The 13,557-nt window shown below is 37.4% G+C and overlaps 1 protein-coding gene and 1 pseudogene across 1 annotated transcript; one reads left to right on the forward strand and one right to left on the reverse strand.

Annotated features, from left to right (window-relative positions):
• Positions 1 to 931: 931 nt before the first annotated feature.
• Positions 932 to 13,196, forward strand: LOC107733156 (uncharacterized). The gene is made up of 7 exons (XM_016544685.1): positions 932 to 1,995; positions 7,518 to 8,387; positions 8,482 to 8,664; positions 9,759 to 9,851; positions 9,990 to 10,136; positions 10,215 to 10,349; positions 11,545 to 13,196. Exons 1-7 carry the CDS (start codon positions 1,186 to 1,188, stop codon positions 12,190 to 12,192), a joined length of 2,886 nt encoding a protein of 961 aa, XP_016400171.1. The 5' UTR covers positions 932 to 1,185; the 3' UTR covers positions 12,193 to 13,196.
• A 251-nt stretch (positions 13,197 to 13,447) lies between these two features.
• LOC107733157 (cyclin-dependent kinase 2-interacting protein-like) overlaps positions 13,448 to 13,557 on the reverse strand; it is a 2,178-nt pseudogene continuing 2,068 nt past the window's right edge.

Raw genomic sequence — 13,557 nt, forward strand, 5'->3', positions numbered from 1 at the left:
CATTTGCTGTAAATAATTTGCTTCATAAACCCACCATTGGTGTTTACTTGGTAATAAATCAATTTCTGATGGATTGTATAGGTTTATAAGTTTGTCAATTTACATGAATTCACTATAAGATTTTTATTAGTTTAATTTGTTCACTAACAATGCCCAACAGTGTTATAGGCATCACAAGAGAATTCAGTGCTTTGTTTTTTTTCTTCTAAAAATCAATAACATTTTCAACTGATCTGAAATTATGTACTGAGTTTAAAAGTATTCTACATTATTACGAGCAAGTTTCTTATTATTATGTATTAAGTCATTATTAGGAGAAGGTTTCACATTATGATGAGATGTTAAGTAATTATTACAAAAGTTTACATTATTATGACTAGCAGAAGCATTTTTACTGAACTGTTGCAGAAACGGGCTTATGAAATCATGTTGGGTTAAAAATGGAGATTTGTGAAATGTGTAAAATACACCCCATTCATACAATAACAGAATAATACAGAGGTCTGTATATCTATCTATCTATCTATCATCTATATATCTATCTATCTATCTATCTATCTAAAAGCACTGGTATTTTGAATGAAAAAGGCCTAGAATTACAATGATATAATTGTAATTTTATTTGTGAAATGTGTAAAATACACACCATTCATAGAAGACAGAATTATACAGATGTTTTCGTACATGACATATTATGAAATGTATTAAAATATAAATAAATATAAAATATATTTTTTATATCATAATAAAATTTTGGACCAAATAAAACCACATTTTTCTTGAGGAGGGTGTTCACACCTATACAAGATTTTTTTCTTAAATTATTATAAATAGTTTCCAATGTAAAGGCAGCAGGACAGTATGAACATTAACCGGGTAAAAGAGGAGAGAGAACGGCGCGCTAAAAACGGAAGTGACGTATTTTGTTGTCACCCCTCCTCCCCTCCTCCGTGCTTTAGTTGGTGGCATGGACGGGAAAACCAATTGCCTGGCTACCGTTACCGTAGCGAGCGTCTCTGGATTATAACAGTTTTCCACATTTGAAATGTTTTGGGCCGGGCTTTGAATCAATATCGCAAATATTACTCCCATCTTGAGCATTAATCGTCTGCAAGCAAACGGCTGCTTCTCGCGCTCTTGTGAGGATTCCTACGTCAGCTAGCAACTTTTGCTCCTCTAAACAAAATGGCGGACAATGAAGACGATAATAATTCAGCGTCCAAATCTGCTGCAGCGAAAATGGAAAACGTCGACGCGAGCGGATCTCTGCCGCAGCCCGAGACGATACAAACCGCAGCCGAAGCGGGAAATAATCAAGAAGACGCAAGCAAGGCCGCAGAAGGGGGCGTTGATCAAGGCCTCGCCGAGTTAATGCACAGCGAGTCGGCGGTGGATGTCACAGTTCTGGACGGCACCCAGGAGGTGATCGGGCAGATCGTGAGCGGTGAGATGATAACCGATCAGAATATCATAACGTCTTACGTTCATGCCACTGCAGAGGCAGGTGTGACTGCTGAATGCACCACTGTAAGCGGTGAAGTCTTAAACGCTCTTGCACCGACGACCACTATCATTTACGTGCAGCCCGACGGCAGTTTCGTGGAGAGCTCGGGGTTATCGGCCGAGGAACAGCAGCAGTTAATCGAGCAATTAACGAAACAACAATTAATCCACGTGGCAGGTACCGAGACAGCAGTGAAACCATCCACTTCCCCTATCGTGGACGTGCAGCAGGTTATAGTTAGTAAAGCACAATTAATTGCCCAGGCCGAGCCGGCTACGACCCATACAACGAGCCCAAAAATATTGCAGAGACCTGTCACGACGCAGACGACGTCCTACATTGCGCTGGAATCCAGTAACTTGCAGTTGGCGACAGCGATCCAGCCGCAGCCAGTCAGTATTGTGCAGAACGCGTCGCAGCAGCTGCTGAGCGTCGCCAAACAGGTCGCGCTGCAACAGTCGCAGAATGGAGCCCACACGACCACCCAGAAGGTACCGTAGGGTCTTTCATAAGTTGTAAAAATTTTATTAACTTGCCGGAATTTTTTCTTTACAGTGTAGAATGGGAATGTAGGCTTTCTCCGAAAATCTGTGGAGTACTTTCTTTCTCTTGCTTTTTCCCCTACCTACTTCATGCATATCAACTTATTCACAAGCATTTCCCTCATTTAACTTTCCTTCCTTTTGTACTTTTTTTTCTGTTTTTCCTTCCTTCTCTCTGTATTTGCTTCCTTATGTACTTCCTTTCTTCTGCAGAAACTTCCTTCTGTATGTACTTCCTTTTCCCACATGTATTTCCTTCTCTGCTTCATCCCTTCCTTCTGTACCCTTTTCTTCTGTACATATTTCCTTCTGTATGTCCCTCTGTACATTCTTTCGTCCACAAGTATTTCCTTCTGTATTTTGTTCTGTGCGTTTCTTCCACAAATATTTCCTTCTGTACTTCCTTCATTCCTTTTGTACTTCATTTCTTCTGCACAGATTTCCTTCCATACATCCTCCTTTCTTCCATAGGTATTTCCATCTGTTCTGAACAGATTTCCATCCATACGTTTACATGCATTCTTCCACAAGTATTTCTTCTGTAGAACACTTGCTTCCTTCCGTACATACTTCCTTCTGTACTCCCCTTTTACCAAATGTATTTCTTTCTTTCTTTCTTTTTTCTGCATTTCCTTCCTCCTTCCTTCCTTTCTTCCACACATGCTTCTTTTTTCCTACAAGTATGTCCTTCTGTACTTCCTCCCTTCCTTTTGTACTTACTTCTGCACAGATTACCTTTCATTCATCCTTCTGTACATTTTTCCCACAAGAATTTCCTTCTGTACTTCCTTTCAAAAATGCTTCCTTTCTTCCACACAAATATCTTTACATATTTTCCTCGGTATATAACTTTTTTCTTCCAAAATGATTTTCTCCTTTGCTTTCTTGCTGCTGCTGTTTTTTTTTTTTACTTCTGTGCAGATTTCCTAAAGTACTTCTTCTGTACAATCTTTTTTTTTCACAAGGTTTTCCTTCCATTCTTATTTCTGAACATACTTCCTTCTGTACTTGCTTCCTTACATACTCCCTTACTTCCACAAGTGTTTTTTTTTTTTGGTTCTGTCTTCCTTTAGTACTTTTTTTCTGCACATACTTCCTTCCATATCTTTTTTTCTCTATAGGGTCATTCCGTGTGAAATCGAAAATTTTCACCTGAGATTCAGAGCCAGATTACAGGGGGGTAAAAATTGCTTCAGAAAGATGGCAGCATCATAATGTTATTTTTACACAGAAATTGGTAGGTCTGTAGGACTTTAGCAATCTTTGTTGCATTATGTGCCAATGGTGACCATTCAAAAATGGGGAAAGAGCATCTTTTCAAGTTTTTTTTCTCCAAAGTTTGCATGCCTGTAACTCAAGAAGTATTAAAGATATCTTACTGCCCTTTTAGATATTGGGTCTTAAACTTTTCTTTTGGCATCTTAATTTTTAAGGCCCTATATGATTCAGTTCCAGAGATATTGGAATATAAATATGGCTCCAGGAGTAAATCGTTAAATTGGACACATTTTCAGTGGCCGTGCCTATAACTCAAGAAGTATTAAAGATATCACAATATGATTTTAGATTCCAGTTCTTAATAAACTTTTCCTTTAGAATCTTCATTTTCAAGGCCCTAAATCATTCAGTTCCAGAGATATGGGGAACTCAATGAGGCACCATGTCCAGATTGTTGAATATTAGGCTACTCCTTTTCAGTGGTCAAAAGCCAAATGTTGGTCACTTTGTATACAGCGATACTTACTAGGGCTGTGCGATTTGGGGGAAAATATCAAATTGCGATTTTTTTTTTTTTTGGACCGATATTGCGATTTGATTTGCGATTTTAAATTTGCAAAGTCAAGCTTCAGCTCAATATTGTCAATAATGTGCAGTGATTGGGGAGAACGGAGGTGCGCTCACTCTTGCCCAGGGCAAGTAAGACTGCAACTCAAGGCTGGCAGTCATGCATATGCTCTGGAACAGAATAATATCACGTCCACATCGCAGGCTTTGCGATTAGCAAATCGCAATGTCTCAAATCGCGATTTCGATTCGATTTCGATTAATCGCACAGCCCTAATACTTACTGTATTTAAAGCGGAATGTCTGAAGAATAAGTAATGTTGAAACTAGAAATGTAGGGCCTTGACTAGGGCAATGATTATAGATTTTCTTGGTACGATTATTGTCTGAGGAATAATCACGGTTTTACGATTATGACTATTATTATGCATTTATTCATTTCCCAACATTACTAATGTGTAAAATCACATGAACACTTTTTAGATATTAAAGTGTTATATATTGCTGGCTTTTGAAACCAAAATAACACGGTAACCAACAATACAGCACAAAATAATAATAAACAAAAGACAAACAAAAGTCCATCTCTCCCATTGGAATTAAAAAAAGCACAAACATGAATTAATGTTGTAAAAATATATTGTTCACTCACTGTAATGCCGAGTTCACACTGCACGATTTTCAAAGACGTCGCATCACTGTTGGTTTCACACTGAACGACTATCTGGGGTAGCATTCAGTTGTTGCTATGTTCACACTGCACGATGGAACGACGACAGGAGGTTACACACTGCATGACTTTACAATAGGAAGAATTGCCGACAGCTCTGTCTGGTGCAGGGTTGCCAGGTTTTCGCTACAAAACCCGCCCAATTACTACTCAAAACTAGCCTGAAAATAGCCCAATTGATTTCGAGGGGGTCACCCAGTAAAAATCTCGTTCGGGGGTAAAATACACATTTTTTTGGCGGGGTTCTCCTGGTACAATTCACATTCCAGGGCCTAAATATCACGTTATTGGGGTCGCTTCAACAAGAATGATAAGAATGAAGAAACAATAAGAATGCAGCCCTATACGAACACCTTGGCAATTGAACTAGGGATGCAACGATTATAGATTTTGTTGGTACGATTATTGTCTGAGGAATAATCACGGTTTTACGATTATGACTATTATTATGCATTTATTCATTTCCCAACATTACTAATGTGTAAAATCACATGAACACTTTTTAGATATTAAAGTGTTATATATTGCTGGCTTTTGAAACCAAAATAACACGGTAACCAACAATACAGCACAAAATAATAATAAACAAAAGACAAACAAAAGTCCATCTCTCCCATTGGAATTAAAAAAGGTGACCTCTGCTCTGTAAACATCCATGACAGTATTTCTCTTTTGAAAATAACAAATGGAAATAGATCACAAAAGTATTTAATGTTTTCAGTTTGTACATTCTTTACATTTCTTTTGGACCTGGGGTAGAGAATTTGGAAACATGGTGAAAAAAAAAAATTCTTGTTGGTTTTTACTTATGAATAATACTACAACAGGGATAGTAAATAACAAAGTTAATGAAGTATTATTAATATACGACTAGGGATGGGTACCGAAACCCGGTATTTAATCGGTTCCGGCGCTAAATTATGAAAGACCGGAGTATCGATAAGCTCTGACGTAGGGCTGGACAATAATTCAATATCAATATGTATCGCGATATAATTTTTTTCAATAACGGTGATATGATTTTTAAACACATTTCCGATATTTCGATATACATTACCAGTGTTTCCCATACATTGATTTATTTGTGCCGTTTGACTTCGTTGAATAAACATGAGCACTGCACGTTTCAAAATCAAAAAATGTCGCGGGTGTTTTATATAAATGTATCTGTGAAGGGAACCGACTGTCTTCAGAAAAGTTTCAATGACATTTTCATTTTATCTGATTGCGCAAGCTGCAACAGTTCCGTTCCGTGTAACAGAAACATTCGGTTTAGCGGAACCTTTACGATTAATTAACCGTGAAGTTTTAAAGTGCGGTTAATCGCTGCATCCCTAGCCTTGACAATGAAGATTCCAAAAGAAAGGTTTATTAAGAATTGGAATCTAAAATCATATTGCGATATCTTTAATACTTCTTGAGTTATAGGCATACAAACTTTGGAAAAATAATATTTATGCCCCTCAGACAGGTATGTTCTAGTGGTCGACCGATTTTGTTTTTTTGTCAGCCGATATAATTGTATTTATTTTAATTAATTTGTAAGAAATGCAGGATACACATGCACACTTCACAAGATCTCACAGCTGGATTAAAACGAGAAAATATTATAATGTTTGCATTTCTATAACTAATAATATAAAAGCAATCGTTATAATACTTTTTTGTATACATTTTAATTCCTTTGTTTAACAGTTCTTTCTGATTATTAGACAGATTTCTGTCCGTGTTAGACAGAACTGTTAACGATGACAGCGAACAAGGAGAATGTGAGCACTGTATGCTCTGGCGCTGTCGTTCTCAGTGCCGTCAAAATAAAAGTCCTGCCTCGAACGCATCGGCCAAACTGAAAAACTTTGAAATTGATGTTTGAAAAATGCCAAATATCGGCCGATATATCGGCCTTGGCGATATATCGGTCGACCACTAGTATGTTCAATGCAGTTGTTTTGACAGAAGGAAACGAGATACATTTCTTGTTTCAACATTACTTGTTCTTCAAACATTCCTCTTTAAAAGAAAAGTATCATCATATTTATGCAAAGTGACCCACATTTGGCTTTTGACCACTGAAAATTTGTACAATTTAACGATTTACTCGTGGAGCCATATTGAAATTCCAATATCTCTGGAACTGAATCATATAGGGCCTTAAATGAAGATGCCAAAAGGAAGGTTTGTTAAGACCCAATATCTAAAAAGGCATTAAGATATCTTTAATACTTCGTGAGTTACAGGCATGCAAACAGGAGAAAAAAACTTGAAAAGTGCTCTTTGCCCATTTTTGGATGGTCACCATTGGCACATAATGCAACAAAGATTGCTAAAGTCCTACAGACCTACCAATCTCTGTGTAAAAATAACATTATGATGCTGCCATCTTTCTGAAGTCATTTTTACACCCTTGTAATTTGGCTCTGAATCTCAGGTGAAAATTGCCATTTTGACCCCCCTCTACAAAATAGTGGATTACTCAGTAAATATTCATCCTGACCATGACATTTAATATTTTGGCTTTCATTATTATACATGTTTATCTTTCTTCAGAAAAAATATTAGCAAAATCAAAAAATTGAGCCGGGGACATCTGGTTGAGTTGACAAAGAATGACCCTATACATCCATCCTTCCTTCCTTAAAAATTATGCATTACATAAAGAAATTATACAAATTGTCAAGTACTTTAGATCATATATTAATTTATGATTTCACTGCTGTATCAATAATTGTAGTAATTATGATATATGGGCAGAAACTATGGCCACAAACAAGTTTTGTAAAAGAAACCAGTTCTTTTATTTTACAGTAGTATAACGCAGAATGCATCTTCTGTTTAGTATCCCGCATGCAATCTGTTAGATATTCTGTATATGCATTAAATGAATTTTGTCCAATTGAATTTTTTACCCATTTATCTCCCAAGTTAATGTTGTTTTTCCACATCTTGAATTATTCAGGTAGCTGAGCCCATCCAAATTCAAGTTCAGGCACCTCTGAAGCAAGACATTAAACAACGGCAGACAACTCCAATAACAATTTTACAGCCGCAGAATCTGTCAGCCAGTCAGCCGCTGGTGAAGGTTTCAACCGTAGGAACATTAAGCAGCCCACAGATCTTCCACATCACCCCTGTGCCTGGACAGCAGCAATTTTTCTTACAAAACCCAAGCGATCCTCCAATTCAGCTTCTCCTTCAGAAACCAGCTCCTGTTGTTAGAACCATTTCTGTCCCCATTAGCAAGGTACACGTCCCTGCACCTGCCACGGTCAAGAGTCCACCAGCCAAGCCAATAGTTCCTACCCCAAAGATCCTAGTGCCGTCTCCGAAAGTTTCATCTTCTCCAGCCAAGGTAACAATTCCTTCCAAAGTCATTACTGTGGAAACAAAAACCGCAACGCCAGCTGTTGAAAAAAACACACAAAAAGTTAAAAATCGGCAGAAGAAACCTCAGAAAATCCAAACCCGATCTGGTCGGGTGTCCAGACCACCTAAGCACAAGGTGAAAGACTACAAGTTCATTAAGAATGAGGACTTGGCAGAAAGCCACCAGTCAGATTCAGATGACTACTCCGAGATAAGTGTGGAAGATGAGGATGGAGAGGAAAGCAAGAAGAAGACCTCAGATGTGACACACAACCTCCGTGACAAAGCCTTTAAATGTGATACCTGTGAGAAAGCGTACATCGGCGTCGCTGGTTTGAACAGACACTATAAGCTAAATCCCACACATGACAAGAATCCAACACCACCTCAAGCAGAAGACGAACAACCTTCAGGAACAGAAGTCACCGATACTAGTCAAGTGAAAACACTCAGTATTCAAAAAGTAAGATGATTTGTTTTGATTGCTTGATATTAGGTCTCATATAATTTAAAAAAAAGATCTGATTGATCAGAGAATTGCATATAAAATATTTCAGGTTCAAGAAATTGGGAAGGTAGAACCCAGGAGACCTGGGCGGCCCAGGGGACCAGGTCGGCCTGGTCGTCCTAGGAGGCCTGGGCGGCCACCTAAAAGAGGACGACCGGGAAGGCCACCCAAGTACCCCAGAGGAATGAGCTTGGAGCAGCAAGCACAAAGACAGAGGAATCGACTGAAAGAAGTAAGATCTGGTTTGCTATACATCTGTGTGCTGTTCTTTGCAGACATTCAGATCAGTTACGCATGCATTTTTTAAAAATGCTTTGTTATAGTGGCTTCTCACTATTATCACAAATATGTTTTATAACCTTACATATTTGTTGTCATAATGTTATAACAGAATTCTCATAATTTTGGTTGATACTGTGGGATTCGAAAGTCCACTTGTAAAAAAAAAAAAAAAAGCTTCTGTTTAGCATTTTTGTAATTTAATAGTTTCTTTCATGACAAATTATGTTATCAGTCACTGTTAGCTGATAACATTTAACTGACATGAACTGTTATCAGTTATCAGAATGAAAAGTTGAATTATAAAAACGAACTTTTAAATAAAATTGTATAATATCTGAAGGACCATTCACACCATGTATGATAGCTAGTGTCCACTCCAATGGTCTGTATGTTGTAAGTGTGATTCTGATTGGCTGTCAATATTTTTATTGTTCATCAATTGGAAAAAGTGGTTCTGAAAGTAAGTCCAATGAGTAGGTGTGTGTCGTTATCGTTGTGATGTGGACAATCCCTATTCTTATAGTATTATAACTTCCTAGTTTTATAGCACACAAACTGTCAGGTCCACATGGTTGTTTAAAACCTGATCATGTTTTCCAGCCTGATTTTGAGATCTTAAGCTTTGGTTGTTAGCAAGAACATTTTTTCTAACAAATGAATTGACGTGGTCAGTGTCACAAATTTTGTTTATTCGATAAGTGACAAAAATGGTGGTGAATCTGAAAAGCTTCCTCTTTATTTATGAATTTTTGTTTTATATTTTTCAAAAATTCTGTAACTTTCTTTTATTTCCAGGCTTACATTAGATTTCAAATCTCAGATTTTCTGTTGGACTGATCATTTAAAATCCCACTGTGTGTCGTTAGAACAGACACTTTTGACACGTTTTAGCAATTAAAGTAAATTTTATTCTACTGTCTTTACAAAAAGATATTGTAATGTTGTGGTAAATATTCTCATTACTGCAAAAACAATCCCAGCAGAGCAGTTAATTAAATCACTGATACTAACAGCGGGTACTGAACATCTTTCATCTTTCTTCAGTTTATTAAACAGTATGATGATGAAGATCTCATGGAGATCGTTCTTCCACGTCTGGCCAGAGTCATGACTGTATGGGAGTTTGTGCTGATGAAGGTAAGTTTAGACGTTCTGAAACATGGGATAGATTTTTTTTATTTTGTCTGGTCGTGTCCATTTCTCACTGTAAAATATCATGTTATTACATGTATTGGAAGCATTTCATGCACGCTTACAGTGTGCTTGTCCCTATAGGTGGAAAAGGGCTACCCGTCAAAGCAACAGTTCCCGAGCGTATACCATGAATTTGAACAGCTACACAGCCAGGTGAAGAAGATGGCCCTGGAATATTTGCACACTTCACCAGCCTCCCGGCCAGCTATAGAGGTCAACAACATGGGAGTAAGTAATCGCAAGACATTTAGCCACTGCAGCTTTGTGCTCAAGCATGAGTACCATACAAATTTTCTGTCATTCCAGGTTTTACAATCTCTGGGTATAACCGATCCCAATGCACTAAAACTCCTGACTTCCTCTGAAGGACAACAAAGTCAAAAGACAAATCAGTCCGAGCCACGAGCAAATCAGGCCACCAAGAGCCTACGGAGTATCGAGGTACATTCTGTGCAAAAATCATTCCAGTGCAGACTCCTTTATGCAAGTGTACATAGCACACATTGCTCAGCTGCAGAATTATTTAATTCTGTCTACTAACTAGTCATTTAATTCAGGGAGTTTAAAACTTTTAGATGGCCTGCCTGAACCTCCAAAGATGATGCTCTTGTGAGGAACCCCCTTTGTGAAATATAAAGGCACTATTATTAAAATATTTAAAGAATATATACTTTGTATTAAGTTTACTAACATCTTTATATACCCAGTACTAGGGTAATTAATGTAAAGATAAACATTTAAATGAAAATGAAAAAAAAGAAATAGTTTTTCTTACTATTAAAATTCTTTCAATAGAATAAGATAACCTTGATTAATCACATGAATTATCCTTTAGAAATCAGAATGAAATGGTAATATCTAATAGGGTTAACATGATGAAAGCGGTGTTAAATGTCTTTTATCCAAAAGTTATGGGTTGATCATTTTTTGTTTTTGAAACAAGTCTCTTATGTTTACTAAGGCTGCATTTATTATACAAAATACAGTAAAACGGTAATAATGTGAAATATTATTACAATTTAAAATGACTCTTTTCTCTTTTAGTACAATTTAAAATGTAATTTATTCCTGTGATGGCAAAGCTGAATTTTTAGCAGCCATTACTCCAGTCTTCAGTTTCAAATGGTCCTTCAGAAATCATTCTAATCAGCTGATTTGGTGCTCAAGAAGCATGTTCTCTTATCAATGTTGAAAACAGTTGTGCTGCTTGATACTTTTGTGGAATCTTTGATACATTTTTTTTTTCAAGATTCTCTGATGAATTGAAAGTTCAAAAGTACAGCATTTATTGAATTAGAAATCATTTGTTACATTAACTTTTGCAACTTTACTGTTACTTTTGATCAATTTAATGTGTCCTTGTTGAATAAAAATATTAATTTATCTATTTTAAATGAACCTCGACAGCCCTACTTTTGTTCTGTGGACCCTTGATTTAGTAGACACTTTTATTACTTTTTTTTTTTTTTTCATGATTTGCTCCTTTTGGGTTTTGAACCTGCAAACGTTCATTTACCTAGTTCCATATTATCACCACTCCACTGTGAGCTGTTTTGGCCTACTTGTTATAGTTTTATGTGAACAAAACACAGTTACTGTGTATAGTAATAATATTTCCTCTTCATGTTGTTCTTAGAATGCCAAAATGCTGCCTCCTGCAAAAAGGTTCAAAATAGAAAACTGCAATGAAGAAACCAACGGCTATCGAGTTAATCAGAATGGTATCCAGAAGGACGAGAGTGTTGATGGCTCCTTGCTGCGTAAGCCTCAGGTGGTGCTGACCAGACTGGAGAACTTGACTTCTGTAGATCTAACCTCTGACGACGCTACACAGAGCACTGAAAACACCGTCCCGGAGAGGACAGAGGAAGAGCCTATGGAGACGGAAGTGTTGTCTTCGGATTCTGATGCCACAAAAACCGTAGAAGACCCTGAGATCTCCAAGGTTCTGAACAGCAGCGTCGTCGTGGACATCGTGGATCAGATGAAACAGCTGGAACAAGCTCTGAGCATAGACTCGCAAGAAGCCGCTCAAGAGGTTCAAGACAGCCAGACCGATGCTCTCGAAGATCCCGAGGCCAGTCAGGTGGTGCAGCAAGAATCTTCAGTTATTTTCCAGACAGCAGAGGGGCTTGTCATGCAGAGCGCTGAAGAGTTAGCCGCCAAAGGCATCGTCATTGTCAACGGGCCCGATGGCACCACGATGCACATCGAGGCACCTGAAGGCATTCCTTTAGAGACCGTTCATGCCCTGCTGGGCATTGAAACCGAAAGAAAGACTTAATGGAGTCACATCTTCACTTCCTGTTTTTGTCCATTATTCACACCATACATACGTTCTGTCTGTGTAATGGTGTTTTTCAATGAACTTTTATTGCATTCTTTGTAAATTTGTATAAAAACAGTATTATATATTAGTGTTTTTTTTTTTTTTTGTTGGTTTGTTTATACAAAAAGAAGTCATTGTTCATTTCAAATTTTAGAGAATGTTCACTTATGTTGGCATATCTTAACTTTTGGTTTCAGAGTCCGTGACTATGTAGCTGCTTGTTACATGTCTCAAGGGGACGTGACAAGAGTGATGACATGGTGGGAAACACTTGTGACAACACACTAAATTGTGGAGGGAATCCAGTGTTTTTCATTCTGGAAACTGATTCTTTCACAACATGCACAGATGGGAGGAAAGAAAATACTGTCTGCCAAAACTAAGTTATGGACTCCAGCAAGGTTCAGTAAAGCTGTGGTAAGATTTTTGTGATACTGTGTCCACTTAGTTGGCCATCCAGTGAAATCTGTATATAAACCGTTCCTTTATGTTAGCAAGCCAGGCTGTAGTTATAATACAGTTTAAATTGGTACCCCATGACATTTTATTTATTCAAACACTTTTGGACGTTTGTTTGTTCGTTTGAAAATGAACCCTTATCTTAAGGCTGAAAATGGTTGATCCCTAGAGGTCTGACCTAAAAACATATTTTGAAATGTCTTATACATAGGGGATGTTTTGGTTTTGATAACTGGCCACTCAGTGCAGTAAGAAAGCGCTCTAGATTTGTAAAACAAACTGAGAAAACTTGAGAGGCTTATAATCTTAGACTGCAGCCTCAGATGTTCCATTGTTTCTGTTATTTAGTAGTTTGTCTAGTGCAAAAGTCATTTGAAAAGTTGTTGCACTATTTTATTACTTTTTATATAATATCTGGTTTACTGTGTTTTTGAAACATCTCAGCATTTTTAATACAAAGGGACATGTTCGAATATGACATTAAAACTTTTGTGAGTGAGTTTATGGAGTTAAGACTTTGTATGGTACAGACTGCTTACAAGGCAGTAATACACAGTGTTGGGCAAGTTACTTCCAAAATGTAATACATTATATATTACTAGTTACTGTCTTTTGAAAGTAATTCAGTTATAAAAATAGCATATTTTCAAGAAATAAATTTGAAGGTTAAACATTACATCAAAGCTATATACATGTCATGATATGCTTTTAATTTGTTTACATAGTCCTCATGCATAGACTCCAGACTGAATCACAAAGGTCTGTGACCTGTTTCCAATAGCAAACTCTCTAGTACAGGGCTGTCCAAACTCGGTCCTGGAGGGCCGGTGTCCTGCAGAGTTTAGCTCCAACCCTAATTAA

The sequence above is a fragment of the Sinocyclocheilus rhinocerous genome, unplaced genomic scaffold, assembly GCF_001515625.1.
Source record: "Sinocyclocheilus rhinocerous isolate Xijiao unplaced genomic scaffold, SAMN03320098_v1.1 scaffold8, whole genome shotgun sequence".
NCBI classification, from domain to species: Eukaryota; Metazoa; Chordata; class Actinopteri; order Cypriniformes; family Cyprinidae; genus Sinocyclocheilus; species Sinocyclocheilus rhinocerous.

Excerpts from the sequence above, each read along its gene's own strand:
- LOC107733156 (XM_016544685.1), top strand. The coding sequence starts at position 1,186 with ATGGCGGACAATGAAGACGATAATAATTCAGCGTCCAAATCTGCTGCA. Across the intron at positions 9,852-9,989 it reads GGGAGTTTGTGCTGATGAAG|GTGGAAAAGGGCTACCCGTC; the intron begins GTAAGTTTAGAC and ends TTGTCCCTATAG. Across the intron at positions 10,350-11,544 it reads AGAGCCTACGGAGTATCGAG|AATGCCAAAATGCTGCCTCC; the intron begins GTACATTCTGTG and ends TGTTGTTCTTAG.